Source organism: Lolium perenne, chromosome 6 (assembly GCF_019359855.2).
Source record: "Lolium perenne isolate Kyuss_39 chromosome 6, Kyuss_2.0, whole genome shotgun sequence".
NCBI lineage: Eukaryota > Viridiplantae > Streptophyta > Magnoliopsida > Poales > Poaceae > Lolium > Lolium perenne.
Genome location: NC_067249.2, coordinates 30,513,546 through 30,532,387, shown reverse-complemented (window position 1 = coordinate 30,532,387; position 18,842 = coordinate 30,513,546). Strand labels below are relative to the sequence as shown.

General features: G+C 48.8%; 1 protein-coding gene across 1 annotated transcript; it reads right to left on the bottom strand.

Moving 5' to 3' along the window:
- Nucleotides 1-6,367: 6,367 nt before the first annotated feature.
- LOC127310627 (uncharacterized) lies at nucleotides 6,368-7,816 on the bottom strand. The gene has a single exon (XM_051341284.1). It carries the CDS (start codon nucleotides 7,814-7,816, stop codon nucleotides 6,368-6,370), a length of 1,449 nt encoding a protein of 482 aa, XP_051197244.1.
- Between the last annotated feature and the right edge of the window lie 11,026 nt (nucleotides 7,817-18,842).

The following is an 18,842-nucleotide window of genomic DNA, read 5'->3' as shown; positions in this document are numbered from 1 at the left end:
CGTTCCAAGCTGCGCCAAGTATCGGCTTACATGCTCGATGGAGCGAGAGACATCCGATCCACTGAATTTGGAGAAATCAGGGAGCCGATAGTTAGGTGGTAGTGGGACCTATTCGTAGTCGTCGGGATACGGCTTGGACTTGCCGCTCGTCCTGCTTTTCGGCACCATGCGGAACTGGTCCCTCAGGATCGTGCTGATCTGATCCACGGTGCTGGCTGTAGGAGTAGAACTCTGAAGATTTGCCGGGGTGGCGTACTTAGCCAGCCACGCTTGTTTTTCCAACTCTGAGCCAACTGCAGGAGCTGCGCTCTGGAGGTTCGTCGGGGTGGCGTCTTTTGTTAGCCACGTCTGCTTTTCAAGCTCTGTTGCTGACGTTCCTCCTGTCTTCCCGGAGGCCCCTGATGTCGCGGCCTGGTTTGTGAGAGCCCAGTTACCGCAATCTGGCACATACGTGCACATGTACCCGTGAGGGATCTCCTTGGGTGCCTCACTGCAAGAAGCGCGATCGCTAGGGTCGCCGCCGATCTTGTACACGACGAATGCCGGTGAAGCCGGCACCTCTGGTGCTGCCAACGCAAATGGCAGCGGCGGACGGGACTGGAGTGGCAACTCCCCTTGATGTGTCCCGAGAGCTGGTCCTGACGGCGAGTATTGGTGCCTCATGATCTCCTGGATCACGCGAAGAGCGATACGCTCCAACGTGTTTACCAGGTTTTCAGAGTGGCGGTGCATCGAGTGCCCCACCAAGTAGTTGATCTCCTGCCGCAGGGACCTGGTGCGTTCCTCCGACGGGGCAGAGAGGTCTATCCCATCTAGCGCACCATTAGGCGAGAACCCCTTCCATCTGATGCCATGGGAACGGGTCCTGTGGAAAGAGCCGATGAGGTCGGCTTCGAGGAGTGCTTTGATCTCGTCATGTTTCTTCTTGAGCTCCTCGGTAAGGTCATCGTATGTGACTGGCGTGCCGTCCGCCATCTCAGATGTAGATGGCGATGTGGTTGATGTAGAAGTTTGTCCCACCGGGCGTGCCAGAATGTGTTGCGCGTCAGAAACCCACCGGCGGGTAGCGACAGGCAACACGGTAGAGCCGGGAACAACTTAGGGCTTCGGTTGGCCCTGGTCCCTCCGAGCGACGGCCCGCAAAGCTTTCTGGTCACACGTCCGATGCTGATGCTAGGGCGTGCCACCTGACCTATACCTGGTCAGGAAGGTGATGGGGATGCCTCGCTTAGTTTCCTGCATGGCATACACGTAAACATTAAATACGAGCCTCGATCGGCTCTCAGGTTATCCTGTGAATCGGCTCATGGGAGCCGATCCACCCATGATTCGTACGAGGTGCACGAATATATGGTGGTCCTGCTTGATCAAGATACAGCTGATAAGATCTACGACGATTTGGGGTTTTCACCGCATAATCGGAACATCCTACTCAGGATTGGGCCTCGCGGCCACGCACGGTGATCGTAAGCCGATCCTAGACAAGGCCTAAAAACCAACACGAGGTTGATCCCCGGAACATCCTGTCTAGGACTTGCGAACGATACCCTACGTGCCGCTGGATCCTCCAGCCCCTTATAAGGCCTAACTATTGCAGATATTAAACTAATCCTTGAAGAATCAAGGAGCAACCGTAACGGATCGAATCTACTATACTATGATCAAGCGGGGTGCCGCCCCTACACCTAAGATAGGTGTAAGGGCGGCTAGACATGCAGGGGTTGCACTACGCAAGCATACGATACGAAGAACTATGCTAACCCTAACACATCTATGATAACTACGTTGCTCGCCATCAAAAAGGCTTCAGTACGAGCAACGCATGAACAACATGGAGCTTGTGCTGCCTAGATCGCAAGATGCGATCTAGGCAGCATGTCGCTTACCGGTAGAAACCCTCGAGACGAAGGAGTTGGCGATGCGCCGAGATTGATTTGTGTTGGTTGAACGTTGGTTGTTGTTTTTTCCATAAACCCTAGATACATATTTATAGTCCGTAGACTTTCTAACGTGGGAAAAGTCCCAACCGGGCACGGGCCCAACTCTAACTAAATCGATACGTATCCTACTATGTTACAGATACAAGGGCAAACGAGCCCAAACTTGCTATTCAAGGCCGATTCACGTATATTCTTCAATATATAATCTTCAAGTCCATCTTGATCGCGGCCCACCTCTGACTTGGTCAAATACCAGTGATAACACCTTACTGCCTCAAGGTCAGGAACCCAGGACCAGGGGCCCACTCACAGTGAGAGAAAAAGCATGTGCCATGTTAAGATAACTTTTTTTTTCGAGAAAACAGTACAACGCAGACGCTCACAAACACGCACGTACCAACGCACGCACGCACATCCTACCCCTATAAACACCTCTCAAGGACTGAGCCGGCATATCTTGAGGTTGACGAAGTCATCGCTAGCGCCTCGCTGTTGACGGGCACGTCACCTACCACTAAAAGTATAGCGCCGGTTAAATACTGGAATAAATCTAGGTAAATGCAAACACCTATGCCATGTACCTGGGTGGACTGGTTCCACTACAAGGAACCTAACCAGAGCCAAGCTTTGTTTGCAAGATAACTTCTTTTTTATACACAGTGCATGCCTACGCTCATAGGTTCAGCCTGAACTGTAACACACCCTATTTCTATGAACACTTCTGAAACCTTGAGCTGATGGGTTAAATTTTAAGGTTAACGAAATCACCACAAATATCTTATTATCTATGAAAGAATACTTTAATTTTTATGAGACGTAAAGTGTTAAACCTGAGATATAAATTTTGGTGGATTAGGGCTACAACCATCCTGCTAGCCATCCAACCTTAAAATGGAATGAAATGGTAGAGATAAAACTAAGAATTATCATTTTGCCCCTATACCTACATTGCCACCACCTCCCTCAAATTTTTGTTGCCACCTCAATCTACACACCCCGGCACCTTCAAGCACCACTTGGTGCCATGGGCCGTGGCTGGAGGGGAGAGGGTTCTCGTCGCTCATCCATGATAGAAAGATTTTTTTTTGTTAGGTTTTGGTGAGGCGGTGTTGACTGTTTTGTCAAGAATAAATTCCTCGCGCTCTAATCTCTCCTTGTTGACGATTGGCTTGGCTTTGCGGGCCATCATGGACGACGGGTTAGTTCATGTTGTTGTCTGATGTGGTGCCACAACAAAGTCATCTTCATCTTGCCCTTCTTTCGATCATTTGCGAGCAAGATCTTTGCGTTCGCGATGCTAGAGTGTGTGTCTGCCTAGATCAGACGGTGTCTGTCGATATGCTTGGCCAGATTGTCAATGTCCATCTTAAGCAACTGTCTACTATTGCATTCAACGATATTTGGTCTTCCCATGTGTACTTTGTGGGATGTGCATTGTTGAAAGAGCTATGGCTCAACCGGTCATCCATGAAGACTTTCACAATATAGCTTGGATGAGAATTTTGAGTATTATGATGCATTAGTGTTTTTGTATTATTTAGCTTTTCTCTCTATAGATTTTGTTAACACATTATCTGGGTGTGAACGATGTGCTATTTATCAAACACAAATTGAATCTATTTGGAAAAGAAAAATATATTCTATATTTAGGAAATTATAACTGGGCATTTTAGGAGCTCTCTCCGGCCACTAGCATCAGTAGCCGTTTGATTTCATGATTTGCTTGTCGTTAGCCGTTCGATTTGCTTCCATTCCCGCCTGGGTCGCAAGTCCTTAGAGCATCTCCAAACGCGTCCTCCAAAGCGGCCACCAAAGACGTCGGATTTATCGTTTGGGGATGTGTTTCCTTTGTGTCGCGCTTGGGGACGTCGCTCCCCAGCCGCGTCCCCCAAACGTGCCCCCAAAACTATAAAACATTGTATTTTTATATTGCTGTACTAATATTCAAAGCGTTGCAACATAAACAAATTACATATAAAAACTTCGAAAAACATAAAATAAATTACATATAATTTCTTTAAACTACTACTTCTTTGATGGCCCCGCCTCGTTGTCCTCCCGGTGGCGCTTCCTGGTCGTCACCTCTTCCAAAGAGGCGGTGTCGGTCGATGCGTCGGAGGAACTAGTGTCATCCTCGTCATCGACGGTGCTCGCCGGCTGCACCTTCGCCTTAGCCTTCGCCCCGGGCCACCGCCGCCGCCGTCGCCTTCTCAGACCCTTCCTCCTTCAGGGCCTCCCATTCCTCTGTGTTGTCCAGCGGCGACGGGGAATCATCGCCGCTGCTAGGCGTCACGACGCTGTCCCACCAATGGCACCATCCTGGAGGCTTTCCCTCGCTGTCGGTGTTTGATGGAAGCTGAGAGAGGTCGCTCATCGTGAGAGGTTTGGATGAATGGCGGCCGGTTGTAGATCCGAAAGCGCCTACGTAGGGGTCTTATTGAGCGCGGATGAACGGCTGCGCAGAAATCGAAGAGAGCAGCGGTTGCTCTTCCGTGGAGTTCGCGCTCCATTCCGGTGGTTCGCGCGTCGATCGACGCGGTTGCCAATGGACGGTTCCCCTTCCCGGCAGCTGCACCGTCGCTACGTAGGCGGCGGTTGAGTGTTCGAGCCGCTGACGCGTCGTGCCCGCGCCTCCTCGCCTCTCATTTCGTTGTGTCCGGCGTGCCCGGAGCGTCCCTTGTGTAGCGGGGACGAGCTCGGGGCGCCGGACACCATATTGGGCCGCGCCGGACAAAAAGGGCCTTTGGGCCGCGCGGCTGGGAACGATTTTTTGTTCGACGCACCCCAAATCCCTTTGAGGGACGCTTCATGGGACGTGGCTGGAGATGCTCTTAGGGGCTGCTACTCTAGTCATCTTTTTCGCATGTCCGGACTGCTGTTCACAACGGCAATAACTAATATTTGTGTGTATAGCTGGTGATTTGGGGGAAAAAAATCTTCAAACAGAAATCGGAGAAGAGGAGTTTTTGTCGCAACCGGAGGACATGGTCTTCAGATCAGACGCTAGCCACTGGAATCGCCAACCGCCATAATCACCTCCGCGCCACCCAAGTAGCCATGGAGAGCAGGAACACCGCCAATAGCCGTTACCCGTCGGTAAGGTCGGCGCCGCCCACCACCCCAGGGCCGCCGCCCCATCTTCCAAGCTCCCCCGTGCCGTCACCTTGAAACAAACTATTAACCCCAAATCCTTGGACCAGCCAAAACCTAAGGAGCTGCACCACCCACGAGCACCCCGCCCGTCGGGTGTAGATCCAAGATCACCACGCAAGCATAGAAATGGGGGGGAGTGGAAGAGCCCTCTCTACCAAGTCCCAAGAGGGATCAAAACACCCCTATGTCGTCCTCCGACCCACAGCTCCCCGCTCAAGAGCTTCCCGAGCTACATCCATGCAAGGCTGCAACCCCTGGAGGTCGCCGAGCCAGCCATCTAGATCTAGGTCGCCTCATCGCTGGAGCTTCAAACGAGAGGGAGCACACCTAACACACGTAGCCGCCACGCCACCGCCAAGCGACCACGCATCTATGCCCCGCCGCCGCAACAACCTGCACCACCACCACCGCGCGAGGGGGGGCTCTATCGTCGATGCCCCTGGAGCTTCGCCCGGCGGCACCCTAGGGGCGGAGATGGGGAGGGGGAGTGGAGAAGACAAATTTCTCTGCAATCATCCACGATATCTAACCAACGAATCAGGCTATATATGAAAAGTTTGAGCCCTGCTCCGGTGCTCCTCCCCAAAGGCTCCTCCCCAAAGGAAGTTGAGGGGTTATATTTGGGGTTTTCCCCACCTTAGGCCCGCCGAAACTTATATCTAGCCCATGTATATCTGTCCCATTTGTATACATACGGACACACGCTAGAAAAAAGAAGAGGTCATGTGACCAAGTAACCATCCCAATTGCCTAACTACCGCTCCACGTTGTGCATGCATGGTTTTGAAACCTGTTGGCTATGTACCCGTCTGCTGGGATACGACGACGTGCCGCCGTACGATGTATCGCTACGCCGGAATCCTGCTAATTAAGGGCGCTACGCGCGATGGTTGTCTCCGCCATCGCCGTGATATCGTGGCCACTCTAGATCCGCCATTCCATCGATGAAGGGTACCTCGTACAAAACAACACGGGCCACTACAGAATTGTACGTACATGTCAGATATTTTAATTTAAGGATACCCCTGCCGCTTACGAGGGGTATGAAAAGATGTCCACCGTCTTTGTTTTTAGCGCGGCCAGAGTTTTGTTAGGGGAGCACCGGATCAGAAGTGGAAAAGTTCATCTCTCTTTCTCTAATAACAAATAATGTTTGCGTAGTGCGTACACTCTAAACCATAACCTCTAGTGATCGACTAAGAAACATGTCTAATCTAAATTTGAGCTCTACTTGATGGATCCGGTCAGAAGACACGATGGGGAGCTTAAATCAGCTAGTCCAGCGGCGCCATGCTGGAGTGGTAGCAGAAGACGGCGCCAAAGTCGTCGTGTTTGTCCCTCCCGACCAGCTCCGCCACCACCGCGGTGGCTCCCGTGCTTATGTCGTAGCGCAGCAACTCCCGACGCCACACCACCTCCTCCTCACCACCACCGGCGCCGTCGACGCCGTGCTGCTGCGTGTAACACCGCGGCCCGTGTGCCATCCGCACCGCCAGGCCCAGCGCCTTCTCCCCGCCGCCCTCCATGCCAGCCGGCACCACCGACAATGACCACATGAAGCACGACGCTGGGGGAGCCACGCCGGGGATCTCGTCCCAGCTTCTCCTGTGCACCATCTCCCACTGCGCCGGCGCCGATGAGGATGATAGCGCCCATACGGCCAGCCCGCTGGCGAGGCCCGCAGACACTATCCCGATTCGCCCGTGCCACGCCACCAGTACTTTTCTGCCCTCCAGGCACAGTCCTTGTCCTCCCGGGATCAACGTCGGCTGCGGCAGAGCGCCCGCCGCATCAGCCATGGCGTCGTGCCACACCACGCCGCCCCGTTCGCAGAGCCAGTGCGCGCGCCCGCCCAAGTACAACGGCTTCGATACGACGAAGTCAGACGGTGTCAGGCGCACCTCCGCGCCTGACACACGCCAACCACCGCCGCTCGACGCTGCCGACGAGAAACTCCAGAACCTCCACAACTCCGATGTTACCTGAGCGGGGAGGACGATGTGGTATCCGTTATGGTGCACCATGGACGGGTCGTACGCGAGGCAGGGCATGAAGCGGCCGTCTCCGGCGTACGGGACGGCGCGGAACGCGCGGGTCGCCGGGTTGACGACGAAGATGGTGGCGCTGTCACGGCCACCGATCGCGTTGGCCATTAAGCACAAGAGGCCTCTCGTGACGGAGCAGAACCGGAGCTTCGCCTTCGCGTCGGCAACGACAACGGGGAGGAAGGAGAGCGATGCGTCTGGCGGGCCAACGGCGGCGCCGACGGCGCCGGGCCTGAGGGCCTCGAGGCGTCCCCCGTGGTAGCGAGCGAGAACAGCGGAGGCCGGCGAGGGGCACTGCGCCTGCATGCGGGCAAAGGCGGGGTCGCCGAGGATGAGCTGGCGCCACGCCTTGCAGACGGCGGCGGCGCGGAGGAGCTGGCAGAAGGGGAGGCGGGGGAGGATGCTAAGGTAGATCAGATCGTCTGGGAGCTGCACCGCCGGAGACACGATCTGCAGGCCGGGAGAATCTTCCCGGAGCCGCCGCACCGTCCCGCCGCCGAGGATGTGATGGCGCCATGCCTTAACCGCGAGGCGGATGAACAGGCGGAAAGGGAGCCGGACGAGGATGCCGCAGTAGATCAGAACCTTCGGGAGCTGCGCCGGCAACGACGCCATCTGCCGGCCTGGAGAGTCCTCGCGCAGCCGCGGCACCGTCCTGCCTAGGTCATTGGCGTCCATGGCATGTCGTAATTAAGTAACATGGTGTCTCGTACGCAATCTGTCTCGTAAACAACGCAGCTAGCCTGTCTCGTACGCAATCTGTTCTTCCAAGTTGTGATGAACTAAAAGCTAGCCGGAGTAGGTTGTTCAAAAAAAAAAAGCGCTATAGGGTTTTGGATGAGGAGAGTTTTTGTCACTTTTTTTAAATATATTTATGGAGCCCGTAGCTATTTTTCAAAAGTTGAAAATTGATATATTTAAATGCTGCAATCATTTTTACATAGATACGTGAAAAACAAATCTATGGTGTGTCTTTTTCTTGGAAGTACATTCCATTTTGGGATACATAAAAAAAGTGTGGCTTGGGTAGTCCCCCGCAGCGACCCATGGGCGAAACCCTAGCGCCCCAACCTCCCTCTCCGCCTTTTCCCTCCCTTCCCTGCATGCCCCCCTTCTGCTGTCGGCGGCGTGCGTCGCCGGGCAAAGCCTGCCCGGTGACGGCGGCGGTGGGTCTTCCCTTACCCGACGTGAGGCGGGTCTTTCGGGGCGGCGGTCCTCCTTGGCAACCGTGCATCTTGGGGAAGGTCGGTGGGGCATGTCGTGGCGGTGGATGGCGTGCTGCGCCAGGGGCATCCTCTCGCATGTGGAGGCGGCAGTGGATGGCAGCCTCGTCTACAGCGGCCCATGGCGGCGGCGGCGGTGCCCATGCAGTTGCTGCCTGGAGCTTCAGGCACGCTCAGCCCATCTGGGCCTATGCGGGCCGATGGTTCTGTGCTAGTGGTTGTAGGGAGGCGCGGTGGAGGCTGGTAGCGGCAGGCTGTATCCCACCATCCAGTCCCGTCTGTTGGTGGTCTTGGTGGGCGGTATTCAGTGCCTTTCCCTTCTCCGGCGATGTCTCCGGCTTGGCTCTCTACGATGGTGTGTCCATATGTTGTGCACATCTGCGCGGTTCAGCAGGACATTGGGGTCAACGGTCGGGCCGGGAGAAATCCTTTTTTTGCGGACGACGGTGACACCCGCGGGTGCCATCTTCCTCCTTGGAGGCATCGTCGCGGCCCTGATTTGTCTTCCTCACCTCGAGAATAGGGGAAAACCCTAGATCCGTTTGTCAGATTGGGTGACAACAGCACCATAGTGTCGCTTCCTTCTTGAAGGCGTCACCTTGGTTGCTGTGCATTCCCTGTAACTGTGGGTGGTGTTGGTGTTGGCAGCTGCTTGGAGCATGGACCTTCGGGCCCGAATGTACATAGTGGATGGTGCTTCTTCTTTGACGACTTCCTCTGGACTGACCAGGTCCTGCCGTTCACTCGCTGACTTCCTGTAGGCGCTTATGAGTGTACATTACGTTGATTCGGGCAACCCTGGTGTTGTCCTATCGAGGTCTCATCTTCGGGCGTGACGTGGTTCTGGGGCTCTATGCCCCGTCCCTCGCCATTCTTGGTGGGTGACGATGCAAGGCAAGCCTTCGTTGTCATGTGTGTTGGGGTTAGCGTTGTAAGACGTGTATCGTGTGGTGTTGTGTAGAGTTGTAACCTTCCGTGGCATTGAGTGGAGTTGTAGCCATTTGTGGCATTGTATCGACCATCGTGGCCTCTCTTCTATGTGATTAATACAACTTTCGTGGTGTATTCTTGAAAAAAAGTGGCCTTTTTAAAGGAGTACGGTAGGGGAAGCCCCTACAGTGATATTTTTTTATAATAAGAATCTAAATCTAGGTCCCTTGAAACTTAACCTAGGTGACTGGGTTGTACATCCACTTTCCTAACCAATTGAGCTAGGTTCACTTCTTTAAAAAAATGTGGCTCTAAGTAGATTGAATTTTTTTATTTTTCTTTTCAAGTTTGTCTTCTTTTATAGGTCATGGATGAATACATAATTCAAAAATTTATAGACATATGTATAAGGGGTGGAGTTGGAGCTCAAATCACCCTGATGCAATACATTACAATAGGCTAAATTTTTTGAGCTAGAAACTACTATGCAAATCCATAGTTGATAACTTCTAACATAGATAATATGACATAATAAAATAAAACATATATATATATATAAAGCAGCGGTATTAAAAATTGCACACTATATTGACGAAACGAAGGAAAAAAGCTTAATTACTTGGAAAATGTGACTTGTAATTTCAAATTCCAAAATATATCACAAACGCCAAGGCTCAAGAACCTACAAGATTAAAAAAAGTGAAACATAGTAAAATTTCCTACATTATAGTACTCAAAGTAGCTGAAATTTCCTACCATTTACTATTTTAGTATATCAAATTCTTCAAAGCCATGAAATAATTAACCACTTGACCATTGGTGACTTTCTTATAAATCTTCCTTCTTCGCATAACAAATAACATCATCACCCAAGATATCATCATTCGAGCTATTGTGTCACCAGTTTCATAGCTAAAAAGCACCGCTCAACTATAGCAGTGGCAGCGGACAATACAATAACTAGTTTCAACGTACGAGTGATAAAACAAAGGATACATAGCATGCCTCCTTGTCTCAACCATTTTTTTTTAAGAAAGCTTAGTGATTATTGTTGCTATGTTGAAAAAGCTATCATTTGTTTGTATATCAGCAATATAGAGGCGTGGATCCTTATCATGGTCGCTCAGTTCTCCAAAATCAAAATCTTGAGGATATTTAGCCAAAAAAATTAAACTCTCCAAATTAAAATCTCTCCATTATATATCTACATTTGACAAATAATTACTTCACATGAGACTTCAAAATTTCACAAAGAAAATGATACATCGGCCAATGCATTTTTTTGGGGATTTCTATTTCTGTGCCCTCGGGTCCTTAGTTGTGCTCAGTTTTCCCCAACTCCTTAGTTTTTTCCTCAGTTTTCCCCAGGCCTTGTCTGAAACCCGCAGAAGGAGCTCGGATGGGAGGAATCCCGTTAAGTTGACCGTTAGTGGGGCCGCTGTTGGTGCCCCGCCGTGGACACGTCTCCACTTATCCAGATTATCGTGGGACCCACAACTTGTCCACGCTAGCGCGCCGGACCCACAGCTTACCCAGGTGACCGTTGCAAAATGGGAGCCTGGGCCAGCCCCGCGCCCGTGCCCGTGACATTGCTTCCACTTTCTTTCCCCGCGCCCCATTGTTCTTCTTCTCCGCCAGCGGCAGCCCTTCTCCAGCAGACGGGTGATGTCTAGTTTCTCTTTGACCTCCCGTTCTTCATGGCTGCAGTATGGACCCGTGCCTTTGACAAGATGCCCTGAATGCCCACGTAAGGAGCCTCTGAAGCGGTCGATCTGTAAGACGGACGACAACGCCAACCGTGGACGTGAGTACCTTGCATGAGAGAGCTTGCCATATAGAGATGGGGATAAGGTTAGATCTCGCTCCAATTGCTCTATTTTCTCTCGATTTTCTTATTATTCCCTCGAATTTGGGATTTAGGGTCCACGTTGTTGTTTTGAGATCCTGAAGAAATGCAGGCATTTCGAGTGGATCGATGTGTACGTTCAAAGGCTTCAATTGCAGGAATCAATTGACGCTATTGGGGAGCGCAATTTGGGAGGGGGACATGCTGTAGAGAATGCGGCAGAGAGAGGAGCCGTTCCGATTAGGGCCCTTCCGACTATGCCTAATGCTCCCAATGCAGAACTGGTGAAAGTGAAGGGAGAACTGAAGAAAATGAACAACCAGTTAAGGCAGCTGATCGAGTTGAAGAAGCAAGCTAATCTGATGGCTGGTTGTTTATTTGTTGTATAATTGCGATCGTATTCTTATCATTGCTCATCAGGCGGTAGAAGTTGTTACAAGGGATCCCTTGTTACAAATCCATTATTCAGTTACATGTACTTGTAGTTGTTTTCAAAGTTTACTGTGTGCATTCACCGAAATTACCACACAAAAAAACGTGTTAGGGCATATAGGAATGCTAAAGATAGTTGATAATTGTTAGAGGGGTGACTAATAATGCATTCACCGAAATCCCACAAATATGTATGTCTCATGTTTATACCAAAATTATACCACTTTTGGGCCGTTTCAAATTACCAAAAATATATTCCCTAAAAGAAAAGGAATGCCTACAAGAGTTTATAACTTTTAGTGCGTAAAAAATAATATAGATAGAGGGTGGAAGCTAGCCGCCGACAGAGAGAGAGGGTGGTGGCCCCGATCAGAGAGAGAAAGGGGTTATCCTGCCCGTTAGATTATACGATCAACGGTCGACAGGCACGATCTGCGTGACAAGGGCTAGACCAATCAGGGCAAGGTTGGCCGTCCCCTGTGAGAATTTGTGAAGGGAGAGGGCAAAATGTTGGAGATATGCCCAAGAGGCAATAATAAAGTGGTTATTATAATATCTTTGTGTTTATGATAAATGTTTGCATACCATGCTATAATTGTATTAACCGAAACATTGATACATGTGTGTTATGTAAACAACAAGAAGTCCCTAGTAAGCCTCTTGTATAACTAGCTTGTTGATTAATGGATGATCATGGTTTCGTGATCATGAACATTGGATGTTATTAATAACAAGGTTATGTCATTAGTTGAATGATATAATGGACACACACCCAAATAAGCGTAGCATAAGATCAAGTCACTAAGTTCATTTGCTATAAGCTTTCGATACATAGTTACCTAAGTCCTTCGACCATGAGATCATGTAAATCACTTACATCGGAAGGGTACTTTGATTACATCAAACGCCATTGCGTAAATGGGTGGTCATAAAGATGGGATTACGTATTCGGAAAGTGTGAGTTGAGGCATATGGATCAATAGTGGGATTTGTCCATCCTGATGACGGATAGATACACTCTGGGCCCTCTCGGTGGCACATCATCTGAATAGCTTGCAAGCATGTGATTAAGATCACAAGAGATGACATACCACGGTACGAGTAAAGAGTACTTGTCGGTAACGAGGTTGAACAAGGTATGGAGATACCGATGATCGAACCTCGGACAAGTAAAGTATCGTGTGACAAAGGGAATCGGTATCGTATGTAAATGGTTCAATCGATCACTAAGTTATCTTTGAATATGTGGGAGCCATTATGGATCTCCAGATCCCGCTATTGGTTATTGTTCGGAGAGGAGTCTCGACCATGTCTGCATAGTTCGCGAACCGTAGGGTGACGCGCTTAAGGTTCGATGTCGCATAAGTAGATTTGAAATGTGAGATTGAGACCGAAGTTTGTTCGGAGTCTCGGATGGGATCCAGGACATCACGAGGAGGTCCGGAATGGTCCGGAGAATAAGATTCATATAAGGGAAGTTGATTTTCTAGGTTTCGGAAAAGTTCGGAATTTTTCCGGTGATAGACCGGAAGGTTCTAGAAGGTTCCGGAGGGGTCCACCATGGGGCCCACGACCTAGGGAGGCCAACATGGGCCGAGGGGGTGCTGCCCAGCCCTAATGGGCCAGGCGCACCATGCCCCAAGGCCCAGGCCGGCCAACCCCTAGGGTTTCCCTAGGGGGGATCAACTTGGGGGAGGGGAAAGCCCTCTTCCCCCCTTTGGCCGCCGCCCCCTAACCCTAGATGGGATGGGGGGCCACCCCACCGACCTGGCCCCCTATATAAAGAGGGGAGGGGGTGGCCGGCCACCACACCCCATTGCCTCCTCCTCTGGCCGCCTCTCTCCTCCACCATACGCTGCTCCGGCTTAGGCGAAGCCCTGCAGCTTTTCTTCCTCCATCATCACCACCACGCCGTCGTGCTGCTGGATTTTGGAGGAGATCTACCACAACCTCCGCTGCCCGCTGGAACGGGGAGAGGAAGGGCTTCATCGACACCGTACACGCGACCGAGTACGGAAGTGCTGCCGGATTGCAGCACCGGGGACGATCGTCTACACCAACAACGAGATTAATCTCGTAGGCTTTGGAATCTTCGAGGGTTAGTCTCATCTCCATCTCGTTGCTACGATCTTGTAGATTAGATCTTGGCTTTTCCATAGATTAGATCTTGGATTTATTCGTCTTTGCGGTAGGAAATTTTTTGTTTTCCATGCAACGAACCAATCAGTGGTATCAGAGCCTAGTCTATGCATAGATCTGTTGCACGAGTAGAACACAATGGTTTTGTGGGCGTTGATGCTTTTGTTGTTTTTAGTTAGTGCACTTTGCATTTTGCGGGATGGTGGGATGAAGCGGCCCAGGCTAACTTTACATGACCGCTTCTCATGAGACTTGCTCCACGCTTGACATGCAACTTGTATTGCATAAGTGGCTTTGCGGGTGTCTGTCTCTCCCACCATAGTGAAGATCTAATTTTCTCTTTCTATTGACAACACTAGTATCACCATTGTGGTTCATGTTCGTAGGTAGATTGGATCTCACTCGAAAACCCTAAACCACGTAAAATATGCAAACCAAATTAGAGGCGTCTAACTTGTTTTTGCAGGGTTTTGGTGATGTGATATGGCCATGTGATGATGATTATATTTGATGTATGAGATGTTCACTATTGTATTATGGCAACCGGCAGGAGCCTAATGGTTGTCTTTAATTTTTGTTAAAGACCTGCGTGTCTATTCATCATGTAATAGCTTCATTTCAAGTAGTTGTTATAGTAGCTATAAGTGATGGACAACCATGAAGCGGCGCCACTGACCTTGACGCCATGCTGGTGATGATGGAGATCATGTCCGTGCTTTGGAGATGGTGATCAAAAGCACAAGAAGAAAGGCCATATCATATCACACATTATGAATTGCATGTGATGTTAATCCTTTATGCATCTTGTTTTGCTTAGATCGCGACGGTAGCATTATAAGATGATCCCTCTCACTAAAATATCAAGATAATAAAGTGTTCATCCTTAGTATGCACCGTTGCTAAGACTTGTCGTTTCGAAGCACCACGTGATGATCGGGTGTGATAGATTCTACATGTGCATACAACGGGTGCAAGCCAGTTTTTGCACACGCGGATACTAAGGTTGCCTTGACGAGCCTAGCATGTACAGACATGGTCTCGGAACACGGGATACCAAAAGGTAGAGCTTGAGTCATATGAATGATATGATGAACACTTTGAGTGTTCGCCTTTGAAGCTACATCTTTTATCGTGAAGATCGGATTTGGTGTAGTGGATTTGGTTCGTGTGATCACTAAGACAATGCGAGGGATGTTGTTTTGAGTGGGAGTTCACCTAGTTAATTTAAGAATTAAAATTGAACTCATTTTATCATAAACATAGTCTAAACTCTTTGCAAATATGTTGTAGATCATGGTGTCCCCCTCCATCAGTTTTAACCAGTTCCTAGAGAAAAAAAAGCTTAAGAGCAACGGTAGCAACTTCACTGACTGGTTCCGTCATGTGAGGATTTTCCTCGCTGGTGGAAACCTGCAATTTGTGCTCGATGCACCGCTAGGTGCCCCACCTGCAGAAACTGAATCCGATGAAGTAAAGAATGTTTACCAGACTCGGAAAATTCGGTACTCTCAAGTTCAGTGTGCCATCCTGTGCAGTCTGGAAGCCGATCTTCAAAAGCGTTTTGAGCACCACGACCCGTATGAGCTGATGAAAGAGTTGAAAACTATTTTTGAAACTCATGCGGCCGTGGAATGCTATGAAGCATCAAAACACTTCTTCAGTTGCATGATGGAAGAGGGCAGCTCCGTCAGTGAGCACATGCTCGCTATGTCCGGGCATGCGAAGAAACTCAGTGACTTGGGGATAGTGATTCCTAACAAGCTGGGGATTAATCGTGTCCTCCAATCACTGCCACCTAGTTACAAGAACTTCGTGATGAACTACAACATGCAGAACATGAACAAGGAGTTACATGAACTCTTCTCCATGCTGAAATCTGCTGAGGTTGAAATAAAGAAAGAGAACCAAGTGTTGATGGTCAACAAGACCACCAGTTTCAAGAAGCAGGGCAAGCCTAACAACAAGGGCAACTTCAAGAAGGGCAGCAAGAAAGTTGTTGCGCCTCCGGAGAAGCCTAAGGCTGGCCCTAAGCCTGATACTGTGTGCTATTACTGCAAGGAGAAGGGGCACTGGAAGCGTAATTGCTCCAAATACTTGGCTGATCTGAAGAGTGGACTCATCAAAAAGAAAGGTATATTTGATATACATGTTATAGATGTCTATCTTACTGGTTCTCGTACCAGTGCCTAGGTATTTGATATTGGTTCGGTTGCTCACATTTGTAACTCGAAACAGAACTGCGGAATAGACGAAGCCTGGCGAGGGACGAGGTGACGATGCGCGTTGGAAATGGATCCAAGGTCGATGTGATCGCCGTCGGCACGCTCCCTCTACATCTACCTTCGGGATTAGTTTTAAACCTCAATAATTGTTATTTGGTACATGCGTTGAGCATGAACATTATATCTGGATCTTGTTTAATGCAAGACGGTTATTCGTTTAAGTCAGAGAATAATGGTTGTTCGATTTATATGAGTAATGTCTTTTATGGCCATGCACCTAAGATGAATGGTTTATTCTTGTTGAATCTCGATAGTAGTGATACACATGTTCATAACATTGATGCTAAGCGAATTAAATTGAATGATAATTCTACTTATATGTGGCACTGTCGTCTTGGTCATATTGGAGTGAAGCGCATGAAGAAACTCCATTCCGATGGACTTCTTGAGTCACTTGACTTTGAGTCACTTGATAGATGCGAAGCATGTCTAATGGGAAAAATGACTAAGACTCCATTTTCTGGTACAATGGAGCGAGAAACGGACTTATTGGAAATCATACATACCGATGTGTGTGGACCAATGAGTGTAGCATCGCGCGGTGGTTATCGTTATGTTCTAACCTTCACGGATGATCTGAGTAGATATGGGTATATTTACTTTATGAAACATAAGTCTGAAACTTTTGAGAAGTTTAAGAATTCCAAAGTGAAGTAGAAAATCAACGTAACAAGAAGATTAAGTTTCTGCGTTCTGATCGCGGAGGCGAATATCTGAGTTATGAGTTTGGCATGCATTTAAAGAAATGCGGAATACTTTCACAGTTGACACCGCCGGGAACACCACAGCGCAATGGTGTGTCTGAACGTCGTAATCAAACTCTCTTAGATATGGTTCGTTCTATGATGTCTCTTACCGATTTGCCATTATCATTTTGGGGTTATGCATTAGAGACAGCCGCATTCACTTTAAATAGGACACCATCTAAATCCGTTGAATCGACACCGTATGAATTATGGTTTGGGAAGAAACCTAAGCTGTCGTTCCTTAAAGTTTGGGGTTGCGAAGCTTATGTAAAGAAGTTACAACCTGACAAGCTAGAACCCAAAGAGGAGAAATGCGTCTTCATAGGATACCCTAATGAAACAATTGGGTACACTTTCTATCACAGATCCGAAGGCAAAATCTTTGTTGCCAAGAACGGATCCTTTCTTGAGAAGGAGTTTCTCACGAAAGAAGTGACTGGAAGGAAAGTAGAACTCGACGAGGTTAATGAACCTTCTCTCGTTGATCAAAGTAGCGCAGTACCGGAAGATGTTCCTGTACAGCCTGCGCCGATAGGAGAGGAATCAAATGATGATGATCATGAAACTTCGAACGAGGAAGCTACTGAACCTCGCAGATCGACGAGGGAGCGTACCACTCCTGATTGGTATGATCCCTGTCTAAATGTCATGATTGTGGACAACAATGACGAGGACCCTGCGACGTATGAAGAAGCAATGGTGACCCAGATTCCAACAAATGGCAAGAAGCCATGAAATCCTAAATGGGATCCATGTATGATAACAAAGTATGGACTTTGGTAGACTAGCCTGATAGCCGCAAGGCTGTTGAGAATAAATGGATCTTCAAGAGAAAAACAGATGCTGATGGTAATATTATCGTCTATAAAGCTCGACTTGTCGCAAAGGGTTTCCGACAAATTCAAGGAGTTGACTACGATGAGACTTTCTCACCTGTAGCGAAGCTAAAGTCTGTGAGGATTTTGTTAGCAATAGCTGCATTTTTCGATTATGAAATTTGGCAGATGGATGTCAAAACGGCGTTCCTTAATGGTGATATTGAGGAAGAGTTGTATATGGTACAACCCAAAGGTTTTGTCGATCCTAAAAATGCTGACAAGGTATGCAAACTTCAGCTTTCCATTTATGGACTGAAGCAAGCATCCCGGAGTTGGAACCTACGCTTTGATAGGGTGATCAAAGACTTCGGTTTTATACGGACTCATGGTGAGGCCTGTATTTACAAGAAAGTGAGTGGGAGCTCTGTAGCGTTCCTGATATTATATGTAGATGACATATTATTGATTGGGAATGATATAGAATTATTAAGCAGTGTTAAAGGTTATTTGAATAAGAGTTTTTCAATGAAAGACCTTGGTGAAGCAGCATACATTTTAGGCATCAAGATTTATAGAGATAGATCAAGACGCCTAATAGGGCTTTCGCAGAGTACATACCTGGACAAGATTCTAAAGAAGTTTAGAATGGATGAAAGCAAGAAAGGGTTCTTGCCTATGTTGCCAGGTAAAGTCTTGAGTAAGACTCAAGGTCCGGCTACGGCAGAAGATAGAGAGAGGATGAGCAAGATCCCCTATGCCTCATCAGTAGGCTCTATCATGTATGCCATGATGTGTACTAGACCGGATATCGCACATGCTGTTAGCTTGACCAGCAGATATTAGAGTGATCCAGGAATGGAACACTGGACAGCAGTCAAGAATATCCTGAAGTACTTGAAAAGGACTAAGGATATGTTTCTTTGTTATGGCGGTGACCAAGAGCTCGTTGTAACCAGTTACACCGATGCAAGTTGGAACACTGATCCTGATGACTCTAAGTCTCGATGCAGGGGTACGTGTTTATACTGAATGGAGCTGCAGTAAGCTGGATGAGTTCCAAGCAGTGCACGGTGGCGAAGTCTTCAACTGAATCTGAATACATCGCGGCTTCGGAGGCTTCATCGGAAGCGGTATGGATGAAGAGGTTCATTGTTGAGCTTGGTGTGGTTCCTAGTGCATTGGACCCGTTAGTCATCTATTGTGACAACACGGGTGCCATCGCCAATGCAATGGAACCAAGGTCACACAAGAAGCTGAAGCATATCAAGCTGCGTTTCCATTCGATTCG